The sequence below is a fragment of the Diprion similis genome, chromosome 8 (genome assembly GCF_021155765.1).
Source record: "Diprion similis isolate iyDipSimi1 chromosome 8, iyDipSimi1.1, whole genome shotgun sequence".
In the NCBI taxonomy this organism is placed as follows: Eukaryota; Metazoa; Arthropoda; class Insecta; order Hymenoptera; family Diprionidae; genus Diprion; species Diprion similis.
The window spans coordinates 15,235,298-15,249,521 of record NC_060112.1 but is presented as its reverse complement, the minus strand read 5'-3'; the positions used below and the strand labels follow the sequence as shown (position 1 = coordinate 15,249,521).

General features: G+C 42.2%; 1 protein-coding gene across 1 annotated transcript; it reads left to right on the top strand.

Moving 5' to 3' along the window:
- Positions 1-472: 472 nt before the first annotated feature.
- Positions 473-8,393, top strand: LOC124408717 (venom peptide isomerase heavy chain-like). The gene is made up of 4 exons (XM_046885856.1): positions 473-744; positions 7,338-7,665; positions 7,763-8,078; positions 8,226-8,393. The coding sequence occupies exons 1-4, from the start codon at positions 720-722 to the stop codon at positions 8,391-8,393; spliced, it is 837 nt and encodes a 278-aa protein (XP_046741812.1). The 5' UTR covers positions 473-719.
- The last annotated feature ends 5,831 nt before the right edge of the window (positions 8,394-14,224 follow it).

The window sequence follows — 14,224 nt, the reverse complement described above, 5'->3', positions numbered from 1 at the left end:
CACGTCATAAGTACGCGATATCCCCTGCGTTAGATAACGTAAAAATAAAACTAAGCCGTCTTGCTGAAAAAATGAGTGGGTCTCACGAGACCAATGTAGCATACACTAAATTGCTGAACTTTTCCAATTTTCTCCTCGATTTGCAGATTTTCCATCAACGCTCCTTGCTTCCTACCCTCCGCTTTAACCCCGTGTGTACATTCACGTGGCGAAGTAACTTTAGCTAATTGTGTGTGATTTATGTAGATGAATCGAGTTAATGTATCGCTTTACAGAATAAATGTTTCGGTGAGAATTGTAGCTGCGACTCTTTGGTTACAGATCATACGATTGAAGTAATGTTATTTTGTAATCCGTAAGCATGCAATCTGCTAAAGTGCAAGGATTTTGCCGGGTCATAATCTTAATTAATCCATTGCAGGAAAAATCAGAGAAAACTGACCTCAATTTTTTTCACCCCAAATAAATCAGTCTTACGAGGGTTTTAGGACAGTGGCCAATTGGCTGCATCGAATCGCAACGTCGAAACTACAACATCGATCGGCCCTTTACAGGAAGTGAGCTTACCCTGCGGAGGCTCGTTGGAGATTAACGCAAATCTAAGCCAGGCCGGTACCTTAAGCCTTAGTTACTTCTCCCGCCCGCTAAACAATGAGGGTGCTAATGGGATTCCGTCATCTGAAGGGAATCTCCCTTTTATCCAGGACTTTGGGACCGGGATGACCGGACACCGATTTCCACAGGGTCAGTGAAGCAAGCTCAATTGCTCCGTTTATTGTACCGTTGGAACGAAAAGAATCTACTTGTTTGGAAGTAATGTACCGCTGTTTTCGTTTTTCATTTCCATGAACAATTGAAATGAAACATCGCAGTTGTATCATATTCGTCTTGTAACGCTTAACACGTTCCTGTTTCCTACAGTCCACTACTAAAGTACTTTAGCTATTACTTGTTGGTTGATAAACAGCATCTTTAAATCTACGTTACGAAATTAATCCGTCAGGATGTTGACACCTGGAACAATGCTGCAACAGAAAAATTGCAACTCAGGGATTTGCAGCTCATTTGAACACAACCAACGTCACCAAGAGGTTTTATAAAGAACACGCTAATCGTTGCCCTGCATCAACCGCATCGTTATTGACACTCCAACAATTGGTGCTGCAACTATTAATCCTGCATATTCTAGGGGATCGAACAGTTTCTCCTTCAACTATCTGCCAAATCGTTCTCTTAATGGTAGATATTTGGGTGGTACAACAAATCGTAAAGGAAGTACGAAATACATCGTTGAGATGATAAATATACACGCGTCTCCTTTTCAAATGTATGAAAACTTCCTCGCAATGGGTAACATTATCGTCGACGGGTGTATTGCTATCTCAAATAACAAGTACAGTTCAGTAACGGTCATGTTTACGGAAAATTTTGAAATATTAGCTTTTCAATGCCTCTGATAATATTAAATCGCCGTTCAGTAATGCGTGACGTAGAATTCTCCGGCAGTAATACCGCACCGACTGAGAAATTTGCAAGACTAGTAGCGCGCACCATTAGATTTAAAATACCGTTCAACTTACCGGTCTCACCCCACTGGTGAAAAAATAGAGGAAGTCAAAAAAAGGGAAAGGAACCGTACGAGGGGCACATAGCCGTACCCAAAAACTCCCAGACGGTGAGCGACGTGCGTGAAAATCCCCCTCCAGTGACTTATGCGATCGAATTCCACTCGATATAACGCACGCATGTCGCCAAACCCTTAAAGCACCCCTGCATCGACTTATATGATCTACACGAAGCGGGAATCACCCTGGAGGCAATCTTAAAAAGTATGCCATTAAGCGATGGCCAGACTCTTGCCGAGGGGTGCCTTTATGAGATTTTATTTAAACGCGGCGAAGCGACGTACGTGCGGCATTGCCAACGTGGTACCGTTTCTTCAGAATGACAAATGGCGGGGTTATATTTGATATTGTTTCGTTCCACTACAGCTGCAGTTGCACGGGCTCTGCAGGTCATCCCCTCGACAAACCCGCACTATTTTCATTCACCATGAAATTTAGCCGCCTAATATAAATCGTCCGTACACGGAATATATCCTGGGTCGTAATCCACTGCACTGACTCTCATCCCACCAAGCCATAAATAACAGTTTGTCAGATTGACTCTTTTTCTATATTCTTCGAGCAAAGACAACTCATAAGCTTTCAATTTCTGCGAACAAAAAGCGAAGAGAACGCTTAGGTTCCAAAAATCATACATAATACCGTTTTTACGACGAAATGAAACAAAAATTAATAATTCTACCCTTCTCAGATGTTATGAGAATTTTTGTACAAATAACGAACAAGTGATTGAAAGACACAACCTCTTACGTCTACCTTGAGACATCGTCTATGCCGCAAATTCGTCCCATCGTGTTTTTTCACTTTCAAGAGTTAACTATTCGAAGCTAGGCCAATTGTCTGAAAATACACCTTACCCTCTTTCTCATCCACCCTCTCGTGGCTTGTCATGAAATTGGTGGACGGTGCTGAGCTCGAAGGGTGAGAAAGGGGTGGAGGAAAAAGGAAAAATGCACACAACCATCGCGTGCCGGGATGCAGGGGCGTGTTGTAATTTGTTCGCGTTAGACCGGGTGGAAGACTGCAGTTCTGCGGAACTAGGGCAGGCCACCAGTTTTAATGAAAAAATGCACCCTTCCAATGAGCGCGAATTTGTATACGCGTAACAAAATTCAGGGTATTATTGGCGCGGTCGTTTGCTGAAACTTTTGCGATATTGCATTAGAATCCCGCGGGATAGACGAAGACACGCGATGCATGCTGGTTAACACGTCGCGTGATGAAGCAAAGAGCTGTACGAAAATTTATTATTTTATTATGCAAAGCTTTGCTGTATGAGCAGTACGACGATGACGTAAATTCTAAAATCGAAGTTTACGAATCTGGGCTAAAGTAAGTGTGCAATAAACATACGTGTTGATAAAATGGATCATTTAAAGTAGGAACAGTGGAAAAAGTAGGCAGTAGAATTCACCTGATATAAATCGTACGCCAGTTTTTGCAATCACATGTCATTCCGTGGCAATCGAAATTGAACGTAATTTTCGAAAGCTCATTTAGATGATTTCAAATCCGTATTACGAGCTAATGCTCGTATTGACAGACTAGAATTTCGATCTTAGAATCGTCTGAAGACCTAGACGGGCTGGGATACTCCTTACTTTCGGTAAAATTACCATGAAATATTTCAGCAGCCTTGCCCACCCGTCAAATATTGACTATCTCGAGCATCGTCTTAGTTTTTGCGACGCAATAAAAGCTCCACGCCTTTCATTAACCATTTTTTACGTTGAGTTTATAGACATTTTCGTGGAAATACGTTAATACAGGGGATTGCTGAATCTGATAAACTTATCCGTTCTAAACCCACCCTAATCTAATTGATTACACGGATTTTGTAAATCAGCGCAGACCGAACCGCCCCTCCAGACAAAATTCTCTGAAGGCAATTCTCGTCTAGAACGTCCATAAGATTGTTAACCATTATCAGTAATAAGTACGTTTTTACAATAACAGAAACCCAATGGAAACTCATCCGCGTACAGTGCGAGGAAATAAGAATAAAAAAAGTAAAATAACGATAAAAATCTATATCTCTCTGGTGTTTCATCACTCTGAATCGATTTGCAATCCAAATTACGAATGCCTAGTTAGCGATTGGATTTCACAACACGTTATATAATTGTTAAATTCTCTTTAATATTTCTTTCGTGAAAATAAATTATTTCTTAACCAATAAAGAAAATTCATGGTCTCTTTCACCGCTTTCCCTTGCGTAAAAAATCCTAGAGTTGTTACCAAAAGCTGGTTAAAATCGCGAGTACATCTGCAGGAGATTTATTATACAACTCAGATGGATTTTATGTTTAAAAACATTTCAAATTTCTGCTTTCAATCTAATATCAAAGCATACAGGTGAACCTAGTAAACGTAGCTGTTTAATATCCTACTGGAGGGAGGGGAGCAGGGAGGATAACCGGCAGAGGCAAAAAGGAGCAAATTCGCATTCATACGAAATAGCATTTGCTTCGTGGATGCATATTTAACAGAGTACTAGATGCACTCTCTCGTCTCTAGCCCGTTTTTATGGCTTTGGCGTACGTGAAGACGCCGACGTTGTCCTGCGGATACTCGAGCAGCTCTTCGCCTGCCATCCCGTCAGGTGAGTGGTATACTAAAAGTTTAAAAACTCTGAGCCATTTAAAGAACGTCGACGAAATCCGCTGTCAGCCGTGCACCTCGACAGTGAATAAGATCTAAAGTATATCGTAATGGGTCTCATCAGTTTGACCTCCGGCAGTCTTATTCATAATTGACAAAGATTTTCACGTCCACGACCTGTATCGGCAAAAGGATCAAAAGCATCCGTTCAATGGATCTTCAAGAACCGCGAAAGTCCACTAAATCCGCACAATATCGCGAACGTCGTTAAGGCTATGAGGCTAGGCTCTCAACGAAATTCCATGATCCTTTGACGGCAAAGTAAAAATACGCATTCAAATCGTAAACTTAATTCGAAAAAGACTCTCTGCGGTTTCAGCAAGAGTCCATAAATATTTAAACAAATATCAGGCAATACTCAGGGAATGTTTGCTTAGCTACGAAGATCGTTAATCCCGGTAAAAAAGTAATCGTGAACTGATTTTCGCTCAGTGGTCAATCCACTTTGCTCGAAGAAAGTGTCCCGCGTTTTTTCCGCGCTTTGACGAATACGGGCATTCAGGTACGGACGAATGCGATTCCGCATTCAATGTCGCGACAGTGAACGACTTGGAGAACAGCGAACACTCTCACCCCGTTGAAAATTAATTAACGTTTCACCACGAGGCGGAATTGCAACCTGCCACGTGCGGCGCCATGAACAACATGAGAAATAACCTCCCCCGCTTTGCCAGTAACAACAACAAGCGGCGTTTCATGAAATAGTTGAAAGCACCACACCTTGGCGTGTCATAACGTACCGTGTTTCAACGGATTGTATTCAATTTTCGGTTCGTGAGCAGCTCAACTTGCAGGAAATGTATACCGAGGCAAAATAATTTGTACAATTATTACATTTGCGAATTTCAGTTCGGTATTTTTTCGGCGTCCGCTAACTTTTTAATCGCGAATTTCACCTGCTGGCTGGATTGGAATCATACGTGCGTGTTGAAATGTGGTGTCATCAACAGATTCGAACGCTTTATATACAGTGTAAATTCTATATAATTTTCGTACACTGTTCAATTAATCTTTAATTGCAGCCGCGTTTATTTGGTATTTATTCGTAGAATCAATAATTGATCATTTGTCTGTAGAATATTTTTGCAAATCGAATATTGTAACAAGTACCGAAATATTCGGTTTGTGTCAATTGTTCGTTAATTATTCTACTTTCTCAAATTTGAACCATGACATGACGGTTGATTGATTGATTTACACTCTTTTTTTCCATCGTTTCTACAATTCGGAAAAAACCTACAAGTAACAGCCATTACAGCATATCTACCTGCTTTACCCTCATGTCAATCGGAAAACAATTTGCGTAAGCAATCGGAGATTCGGATTTGTCCGACGTTCCTACAAATCAACTCTGCACGTGTGTACTCCGCTTAAACGATATAACCGCTGACTCGAAAAGAAATCAATTCGCGAGCGTAAACGGCTGCAAATAACGTTTCTGTCAGGTTCACGTTCAATCCAAAACATCCATTAACGCTGGAGGCTCTCCTGTGTAATTAAATAACATTACTGTCGATAAGGGAAGTTATAACGGTACTTGACAGTCCATCCTGTAATTCTGCAACGAAGTAGTCTCGCTTTAAGTAGATCAGGAAAACATTTCGCCGTACGTTGAGTACCGAGAATTCCAGTTATCACATCTTATACATCAAAATAATGTTACACAGAAAATCCAATGTAATTGACAAAAGAACGAAAGTGTTTCATTTTCACGATCCCTGATCATAATCACCTGGTTATAATAGATCAATCCATTGAATTCTAATCGGCCGCGATAAATTCATTCAAACTTGTGGAAATTAGCGATTCGTAACAGACAAGTAAATGGCTAATATAAGATGAGAATATAATCCTAGCTCATTTGGCAAGCTCGGTAAAAATCGGGAAAATATATAAGTCGTTCGACCGGAAGGAGATACTTTCAAATAGACGACATTGGTAACTTCGAATTCTGCACTCGGAAACGTACTGAAAGGAAAGGAACCCCTGCGAGACTACTTTCCTAACATAAAGGTATAAAATCGCGTTGAAACCAGTTTAAAACGACGGATCTGGATCTGGATCTGGTCTAGGATAGGGTAAACTATACCGTATTGACTATAGATAAGAGAGCGACAAACGGGTCTGCGGATCACTTCCGCATCCGCATTTCTTGATACTCCCTATAGAAACGAAGCAGCGCGTTCTCCTCCAGGATCGCGGTTGAGCGAACGCAACTCATTCACAGCCTTTTCGCCAAGTTTGTGACGTGTAGCACGTCGTACTTCTTAATACTTCGCCATGTTTTCTCACAGAATTTTCATACTTGTGTTTACGATTTTTCGTGGATTGTGCGCCGAAGAAAACGGTAGGAGCATTTTTTATTAAATCTTGATTGATATTTTCGGCGCATAAACAGTATTAAACAGTGATTCGGAAGTTCATTATGTCTCATGAGATGCACGCTGTAGGTTCATCACGTTTGACTTGATCATTTCTTCGGCAATACTTCACTCACAAATATTGCGGTGTGTTAAATAATCTGTGCAATTTGTTACTCGTGTCAAGTGATCTCTGTGCCATAAAACCCGTACAATTGTAATTATATTCGCGAAACTATAAGACCGAGATAGGTAATAAAAGCACTGTTGGAATTTTATGGTTGTACGGAGGTCAAAGATTTACAGGATTGTAAAGCTCTGGAAAATGTGGTCTCCGGACCGCCGGGTGAAAGCGCGCCCAGCAATTTAACAAATTGACTTTTTATCGCTCGAATCCCATGTCATTGAGGACCTTATTAAAAATTGAAATCACAGGTAACCCCGTGCTGATTTTAATGTTTAAACGTTTCGTTTCTGGTCTTGCTCGCAGAGACTTAATCGATTTGAATGAATTCTTCAATCGTTCAGAATTCAAAATAACATAGTCATTACATCTCAACTATAACATTCAAGTAATCCAAGTTGCGACCATTAACTTCATCCAAAGTATCGTTAAAATTGATAACGTTTGTATCTGTAATTCTAATCAACATTTTTTTTTTGTTACCGTTTCTTCTTTCTCGCAAGGCAGAGTCGACGATGGTCTTCGAGCTCTCACTGCTGGCGGAAAGGCCGACAAGGATAGTCGGCGGGATGGACGCGAAGAAGGGTCTTCACCCGTGGCAGGTCTCCATCCACTGGGGCGACCCGACTCGGGGGTTGGAGCAGCGCCACGTGTGCGGAGGCAGCCTTTTGACGGCGGGATGGGTGCTCACAGCCGCGCATTGCAAGACCCTATCCCCTCGGCATCCCCCGGGACGGTTTCTTGTCCTCGCCGGAAAGTATAAGCTAGGAACAACCGAGGAAACGGAGCAGAGCTGCCTCGTCACGAGGAGTTTCATTTATCCAGGTTACTCGGGGTAAAAAGATGTGACGAGAGCCATACGCGTTGAAAAAATCCCTCCCTACTTCCGAGGTGAGAACTTAAGAAGAGAGTCACTTGTTGTTCGGTTTCAGCACAGTGGCGCCGTACGACATCGCCCTGATGAAACTGGAAAAACCCTTCGAGCTGAACCCCTTCGTCGCTACGGTGAGCCTTCCTTATCCGGAGTCCATTCCGCGGGGTAACGCGATGCTGACTGGATGGGGCAGCATCGGTCGTGGCAGAGACCTAAACAAACCGACGACTTTGCAGGAGGCTGTTCTCCCCATTCTAAACTACGAGATTTGCAAACGTGCCCTGGACAAGGCCCTGCGTCACGAGGGTCGAAACCCTTTACATCCCACAAACATCTGCACCGGTCCTCTCGACGGTACAAAGTCCGCTTGTAAGGTTAGCATTTCACCAATACACACGCTCAGAATGAATCTGTGTCAGCACGCATGGCCTGGTTGAAACAAAGGCTTTTCACGTGCTTTCACGGCAGATTAAACGAGCGACGAAGCAAATTTTCAATCTGGTGATCGTCCTTTCTTCCAGGGAGACTCAGGGGGTCCTTTGGTGGTGGTCAACGCTTTTGGCCAAGCGGAGATTGTGGGCGTCGTATCTTGGGGACTCTTTCCTTGCGGAGGTCGAAACGCGCCTTCGGTCTACACTCGAGTGTCGGCCTACGTTCCATGGATTCACAAAATTATGCTAAACTATTAAAAACCTCTATAAATAATAAATTCGTTAATTTTCGTTACTGAGCGAGGTTTCAAGACTTTTTTCCCTACGTACGAAACTAGCTACAGTCTCGTTATAAGTCGTGTAATCCAAGACGGAGTGAAAGGCTTTCCTAATCCGGACACTTCGTAAAGATTCTATTTCCGTATCGAATCACTATCGAGAATAGACAAAAAAAAAGGCAATGAGTATTACACTGCAGAAGCATCAGCTGTGCAATATTTTCTCCACGTGCAACTCTTTGTCATTGGAGACTTTTTGTTCTGTAGCATCGCAGAGCGAGCGATGGCTGGACGTTAATTGGGATTAAATAGAGAGCCGTTGAGGGATGGGAGGGTCGGGTGAGCTGTAAGCGGTTGGGGGTGGCAGCGGCTGGCCAGCTCTGTCTGGAAGGCAGGGTCGTGGCTCAAAGCACTGCTAATGAAGGGGTTAACGTACGGCGCAGCGCTTGATATATCATACCGTAACTAAACTTCACGTGGATCAGTGCGTATGGGCTGCACAGGATGGTCGTTCGTACCGTGGTTGCTTTACCACCACAGGTAGGAAGATATAATTCCGCGACTTTAATCAGTTGATTACAAATCAGCCGAAGTAACGTGAGCACTCGGGTCAAAGGGTGGGTAAAGCCAATCTGCACGTCGCGTCATGCGGAAAGGAATACACACACATGTGTACAGCTGATGCGAAGATGACGAAAAAGCGTTCGACGATCGATCTCGCGGGATCCCGTTTTTAGGATCCGTTTTAATATATTGTTTACGAAATGAACTTGAAGATTAAGGAGGAGAATTCTTGCGGGCCCGCTGAAAGTCCCGCTAAAGTTCTGATCCCAGCCACGCGATACTTACGACCCCGCGACGTCAGAGTATGTAGATTAATAAAAATCCTCCGACCACCCGGACTCTCGCTCATTTGTATTCTAATAACACGCGGGTTTATAGGATTATAGCAGGGCCGCCATTTCCAATGCAAACACATTAAAGTGCCTTAACCTGCAGGCCGAGCGACTCGCGAGCCGGGGATGGGTGACCCTCGTCTTATTTGAATCTTATTTGACGGGCCTCGGCGCTGATAAATTCCATTCCACTAAGTAGCTGCCGTCGGGTGACGTGTCGTGTTCAGCTCAGTCCCTGGCTCTTTTCGACATCCAGCTCGCACCGGGAACGCATTGGGCGCGTGGCTGCAGAGGAACCTGGGAACCCCCTTACTTGATTCTGTGTCACCCCTGAGTTCATACAAATATTTCTTCCATTTCTTCATCAAACGATAAAACGTTGCTTCGAGATCTGTTTTGAGAAAATAAGGATTTGTGCAATTGACTTCGTAAGCAATCAAAAAAACCTTATCTTGTTTTTTTTTCTTTACATAGCATTAAACTTTTTCGTATACACTTGGAATCAGCCGTTACTTGGGTGAAATTTTCTCAATTCGATAAAAAAATTCTACTGCATTTACTTTCGTTACCAAGAATTTTATCAAAACAATCGCAAAAAATGTTTTTCAATTACTGACAAAACAGAAATTCCACAAACCCAATACGTTTTTTATCAATCTTGTCATTAACGATACAAAGATGCATCGAGGTAATATTTTTCGAGGGTTACATCATGATTAAAAAAAAAGAAGCAAAATGCATCGCATTTAGATTTGTTAGTTAAGTACTAGATGAAGACATATATCCAACTGAAACGTGCTCACAATTGTTTCGAATTAATGAAGATTCAATAATACTACTAACCGGATAGTGAGAATAACGAAACTGTTACAACTGCGGGACAGAATTCGAGTGACAAAACATTTTATTCTTTGAAGCTGTGATGTAAAAAGTCCAGTTCAGCTGAAGTAGTAATTGAGTGTAGTTCCGGTTGTACCCCTCTAAAGCGATGGTTTCAATTATGAAATAAGATTTTCGCCTGAAAATAAACTCGTCCGAAATCGCCAGAAGACTTTTGGGTGATGCAGATGAAGCATCTCGGTAAAATTTCTACAAAATATATGCCTCCCTTAAATTTTAGCTCGTCTCAATGGTCAAACTCCGATGCAATCCAGAGTGAAAATAAAGCGCGGCAATATCCCGGAGGGAGTAAGAAACTTTTAGATTGCAAGATCATGTTGATGCGCCAACTCCAGACAGTTTATACGCTAACCCTCTAATGCCTTTGGAAGTTCTGAACCCTTCATCCGTGTCTCGCCCTGCACCCCAGTGCGATCGATTTCCACCGTGAAGACGAAGCAATTCTCAACCGTATATACCTCAAATTTCACCAACACCGTCAGCTTGCTCATCTCGCTTCCCAGACGGTCAGATTACTCCTGGCAAATTGTATATATATGTATATATATACATATGTATGTATATATACCTATATATACTCGGTGCTCAATCACTGCACGGTTACTCAGTCTGTAAGTGCATAAATGTGCGGGACAGGCGATGAGCCGTGGCCGTTATTGTCCCGCGGGAAAGCCCCCTGTATGTCCCTACGTTAAAGCTAAAATCCAAAAATGAATCACGTTTCTGAGGGTGGGCTATATTTTCTTCTCTTTTTTTTTATTCGTTTTTTCTTTCTCTCCCTCAGACTCTCATAGAGGAACCCTATACCCCATTGTCAAACACAAGCAATTCACCCTCTTTGCGGGACTAATCGACATACCATTATAAATTATCGATTTTCCAACGGGAGGACTTAAAGCATTAGTTGCAATCGGTGGCTTTGACAGTTTATATACATATATATGTGTGTGTACAAGTGCCAGTGTAGCTGTGGATCGATCGCTTCGTTTTTACCACACTGCCAAAATAAACACCTGCTATTATGAAACACGTCGGTAATCCCACCATGCAACCTGCGTGTATGCAGCACTCTGATGTTGCGAAAGACATGGGATTTAATTATGAGACTAATTGATACTCGTATCGAGAATACTGATCGTAGGAATTTTATTGAAGTTAATCAATTGGAGCTGTCATCCAGGTGATTGATACAAATGAAACTACAGCGCTGAACAAGACCTGTTGATGGATTTAGTTTGGACAAGAATTCGGGGCAATATTATCCCCGCGTCTATAACGCTTCTGCAATATTTCCTTTCGTGGATATTTGAAACGTGTGGTGGGGTCGGGGAGAACCATCCATCACGTTTCACTCGATATTCCGATTTGAGCTAATTGAATTCGTGCGAGCAATTAGGCGCAGCCGATCCTAACCTTACGACAGCGCTCCCAGACAGCTGGGGAAAATAATAGAATAAACGGCAAAGCGATCTGCTTGCTAACTCGATGACACCTATTACAGGCACATCAAGGCTCAGTTTGTAATTAAAAATTCTAACGAATTGGGGGGGCTAAAACTTCTCTATATCGCAGCAAACTCATCAGTCACACTGACAAAACGAAGCAATAAGAGACGTTGTCTGAATGGGGAGAACAAATAATTGCACGTGACTGGAAAAACGATTTTTTTTTTTTTTTTTTTTTTTTTTTTTGTATCAGTCACAGCAGCACCGAAACTTTCGAGTGAATATTAACGCTTTTGAAAATAAAGGACAACCCTTCCGAATTCATCGTTCTGGCGTATTAATTGGCGTATTTTGAGGTACCGTTTACTCCCATTAAATGAACGATGGCAACACACGACCATATACGGATTAATAACCATGCATTGGACTGATCTACCCCATAATGGCGGATGGTGCTTGTGTATTGTAGCTTTTACGGATCATAAGACATTAATGCGTATTGTTGATGACTCGAGCTGTTAGGCAGTGGATACAGGGAAAAGCGATCCGAGAGGGAAACGCATGGGCGAATCGAATCGCCCCCATTTATTCGAGAGACCTAAATAGTGTGATTTGGAACTGAGGCATGCAGGAATAGATACACGAAGGAATAAGCATGAATGACGAGGATAAACGAGCGAAAACGGTGAAAAATTCTCGCAAAATTTAGGATTTTCCATAGTCCCATTGTGCTGGTCAGCTTATGTTTCCGTTACGGGGCTTGAACTTCTGTCATCTGCAAACATGCAATGCATTTCCACCACATGCGTGGTTTGAAATCCAGGAAACGGATGCAATCAGCGTGAGTCCAAATCCCTGCTTTAAACCTCCGCTTCGGAATCCGATATTCGGGAGATTTTTATCAGGATAAAAACTCTGTAACGGGAAAAATAGTCGACCGTTAATTCTTTCGAATAATTTATAACTTTTTCATTTCTCTTATTTTTCTTCTCCTTTCTCGGTCGAAATACATATGATTTTAAAATCCGAAGAATACCCTCCGGGTGAAGATCTCACTTTCACCGGCTGGCTCGTATTTGTTCTCCGACAAAGATAGCGAAAATTAAGAATTCTCAAACGGAACGTTTCACCGGCTGTTGCCTTTCTCTAATTATCCAAGTGCCTCTTCCGTCCGCTGATGACCCTCCCGCGTCCTCGTCATCGACCTCAGAAGAGTTTCGATGGCCGCAGCTAAAACGATGGAGCAACGAAGAACGAAGGATGCCTGCTTCCTTCCGAGCTTCCACGGCTCTGAACCTTGTTCCTGCGCCCCTTGTTATACGTATAATAGGAAATTCCCCGAAGTGCCGTCTTCATATTTAATGTCGTTTTACCCAGTGGCCTGCCTAAACTCTCCTAACCCCAGCTAGGACGTCAATAAGTCTTGCCTCGGCATTTTCGCGACCTCAATTCCCAAGTGATAGGAATTTCATCATGCATCATACGAGGGCAGAGAGATGGTGGAGGGGGGGGTGCATTTATTGCACAGTATTCGAATTTATACGGTCATTGTTTTCCAAGATTTCTGTTAGCTCTTACGGCTAAAGGGGGATGGACAAAGATGTTTTACGATGCCAAGAATCGAACATAATTTGTACGGCTTTAATTGAAATTCCCTCGAAGACATACCTACTTTAAAGTTGCCTGTTAGCGAGGAAGCGCCCGAGGCTGACATAGCCAACTGGCTTTGGCGAATGCCAAGATCTTACATTTCTTACGCACGTTCCTCATTTTCCGGTCGACATCTGATCAAACGAGAATTTCCAGACTGCGCACGAGTCCAGTCTTTCCGCTTGACAAAAGAGGAGATAAAGAAGAATTCCAGTATTGAACCGAAGCGAATTTATAATGCAGTGAAATGCCACGCATTTGCAAATTCTCTACCGCAGTATAATTTTATACCATCTTTTCTCAAAATCCCGCTTGCATCTCATTCCTCTGATGCAATGCTAATTAATGCTATTAATGATAAATATCTTTGCAAAATATCATTTTTCAATTCTTCACTAACTACTTGTTACTTTGCAAAAAATAACACGAAATTTTTCGTTATCGGATTCGCAACATTTTCCTCCATGACATTCCTACAGAATGGACTCAGTTACTTGATCGTCGTGAAAACGCTTCATCGTCTTCAGCTGTCATTAACTTGCAGATGACTTTCGATATAATTACACAAACACTTGACAATGGTGTATTATACGTATTGTTGGCATTACTAATTGTACATTGCAGTGGTTTGGAATAGCTAAGTCATTTCGACCATTAATACACCAATGGCTTACAAGTATCTGCCACAACTTCACACGTCATGAATAATATTAATTGTACAGTACACAGTTTATGTGTCATTCGGAATTAGTGTATTATATAATGACTTACCCCACCCATAAGCTATCACTTGTCAATCGAAACTTTTGTACCTTTCAAATAATTACTAAGTGCAGATAATTAGCGATGAAGTGATAATTAGATAATTAGTGATGGTGCAGATGAAAAACTTCATGATTGCTACCTTGATGTGGAAAGAA

Coding starts and splice junctions, on each gene's coding strand:
- LOC124408717 (XM_046885856.1), top strand. CDS start 720: ATGACCGGACACCGATTTCCACAGG. Junction 745..7,337: donor CGGACACCGATTTCCACAGG/GTCAGTGAAGCA, acceptor CTCGCAAGGCAG/AGTCGACGATGGTCTTCGAG. Junction 7,666..7,762: donor ATTTATCCAGGTTACTCGGG/GTAAAAAGATGT, acceptor GTTCGGTTTCAG/CACAGTGGCGCCGTACGACA.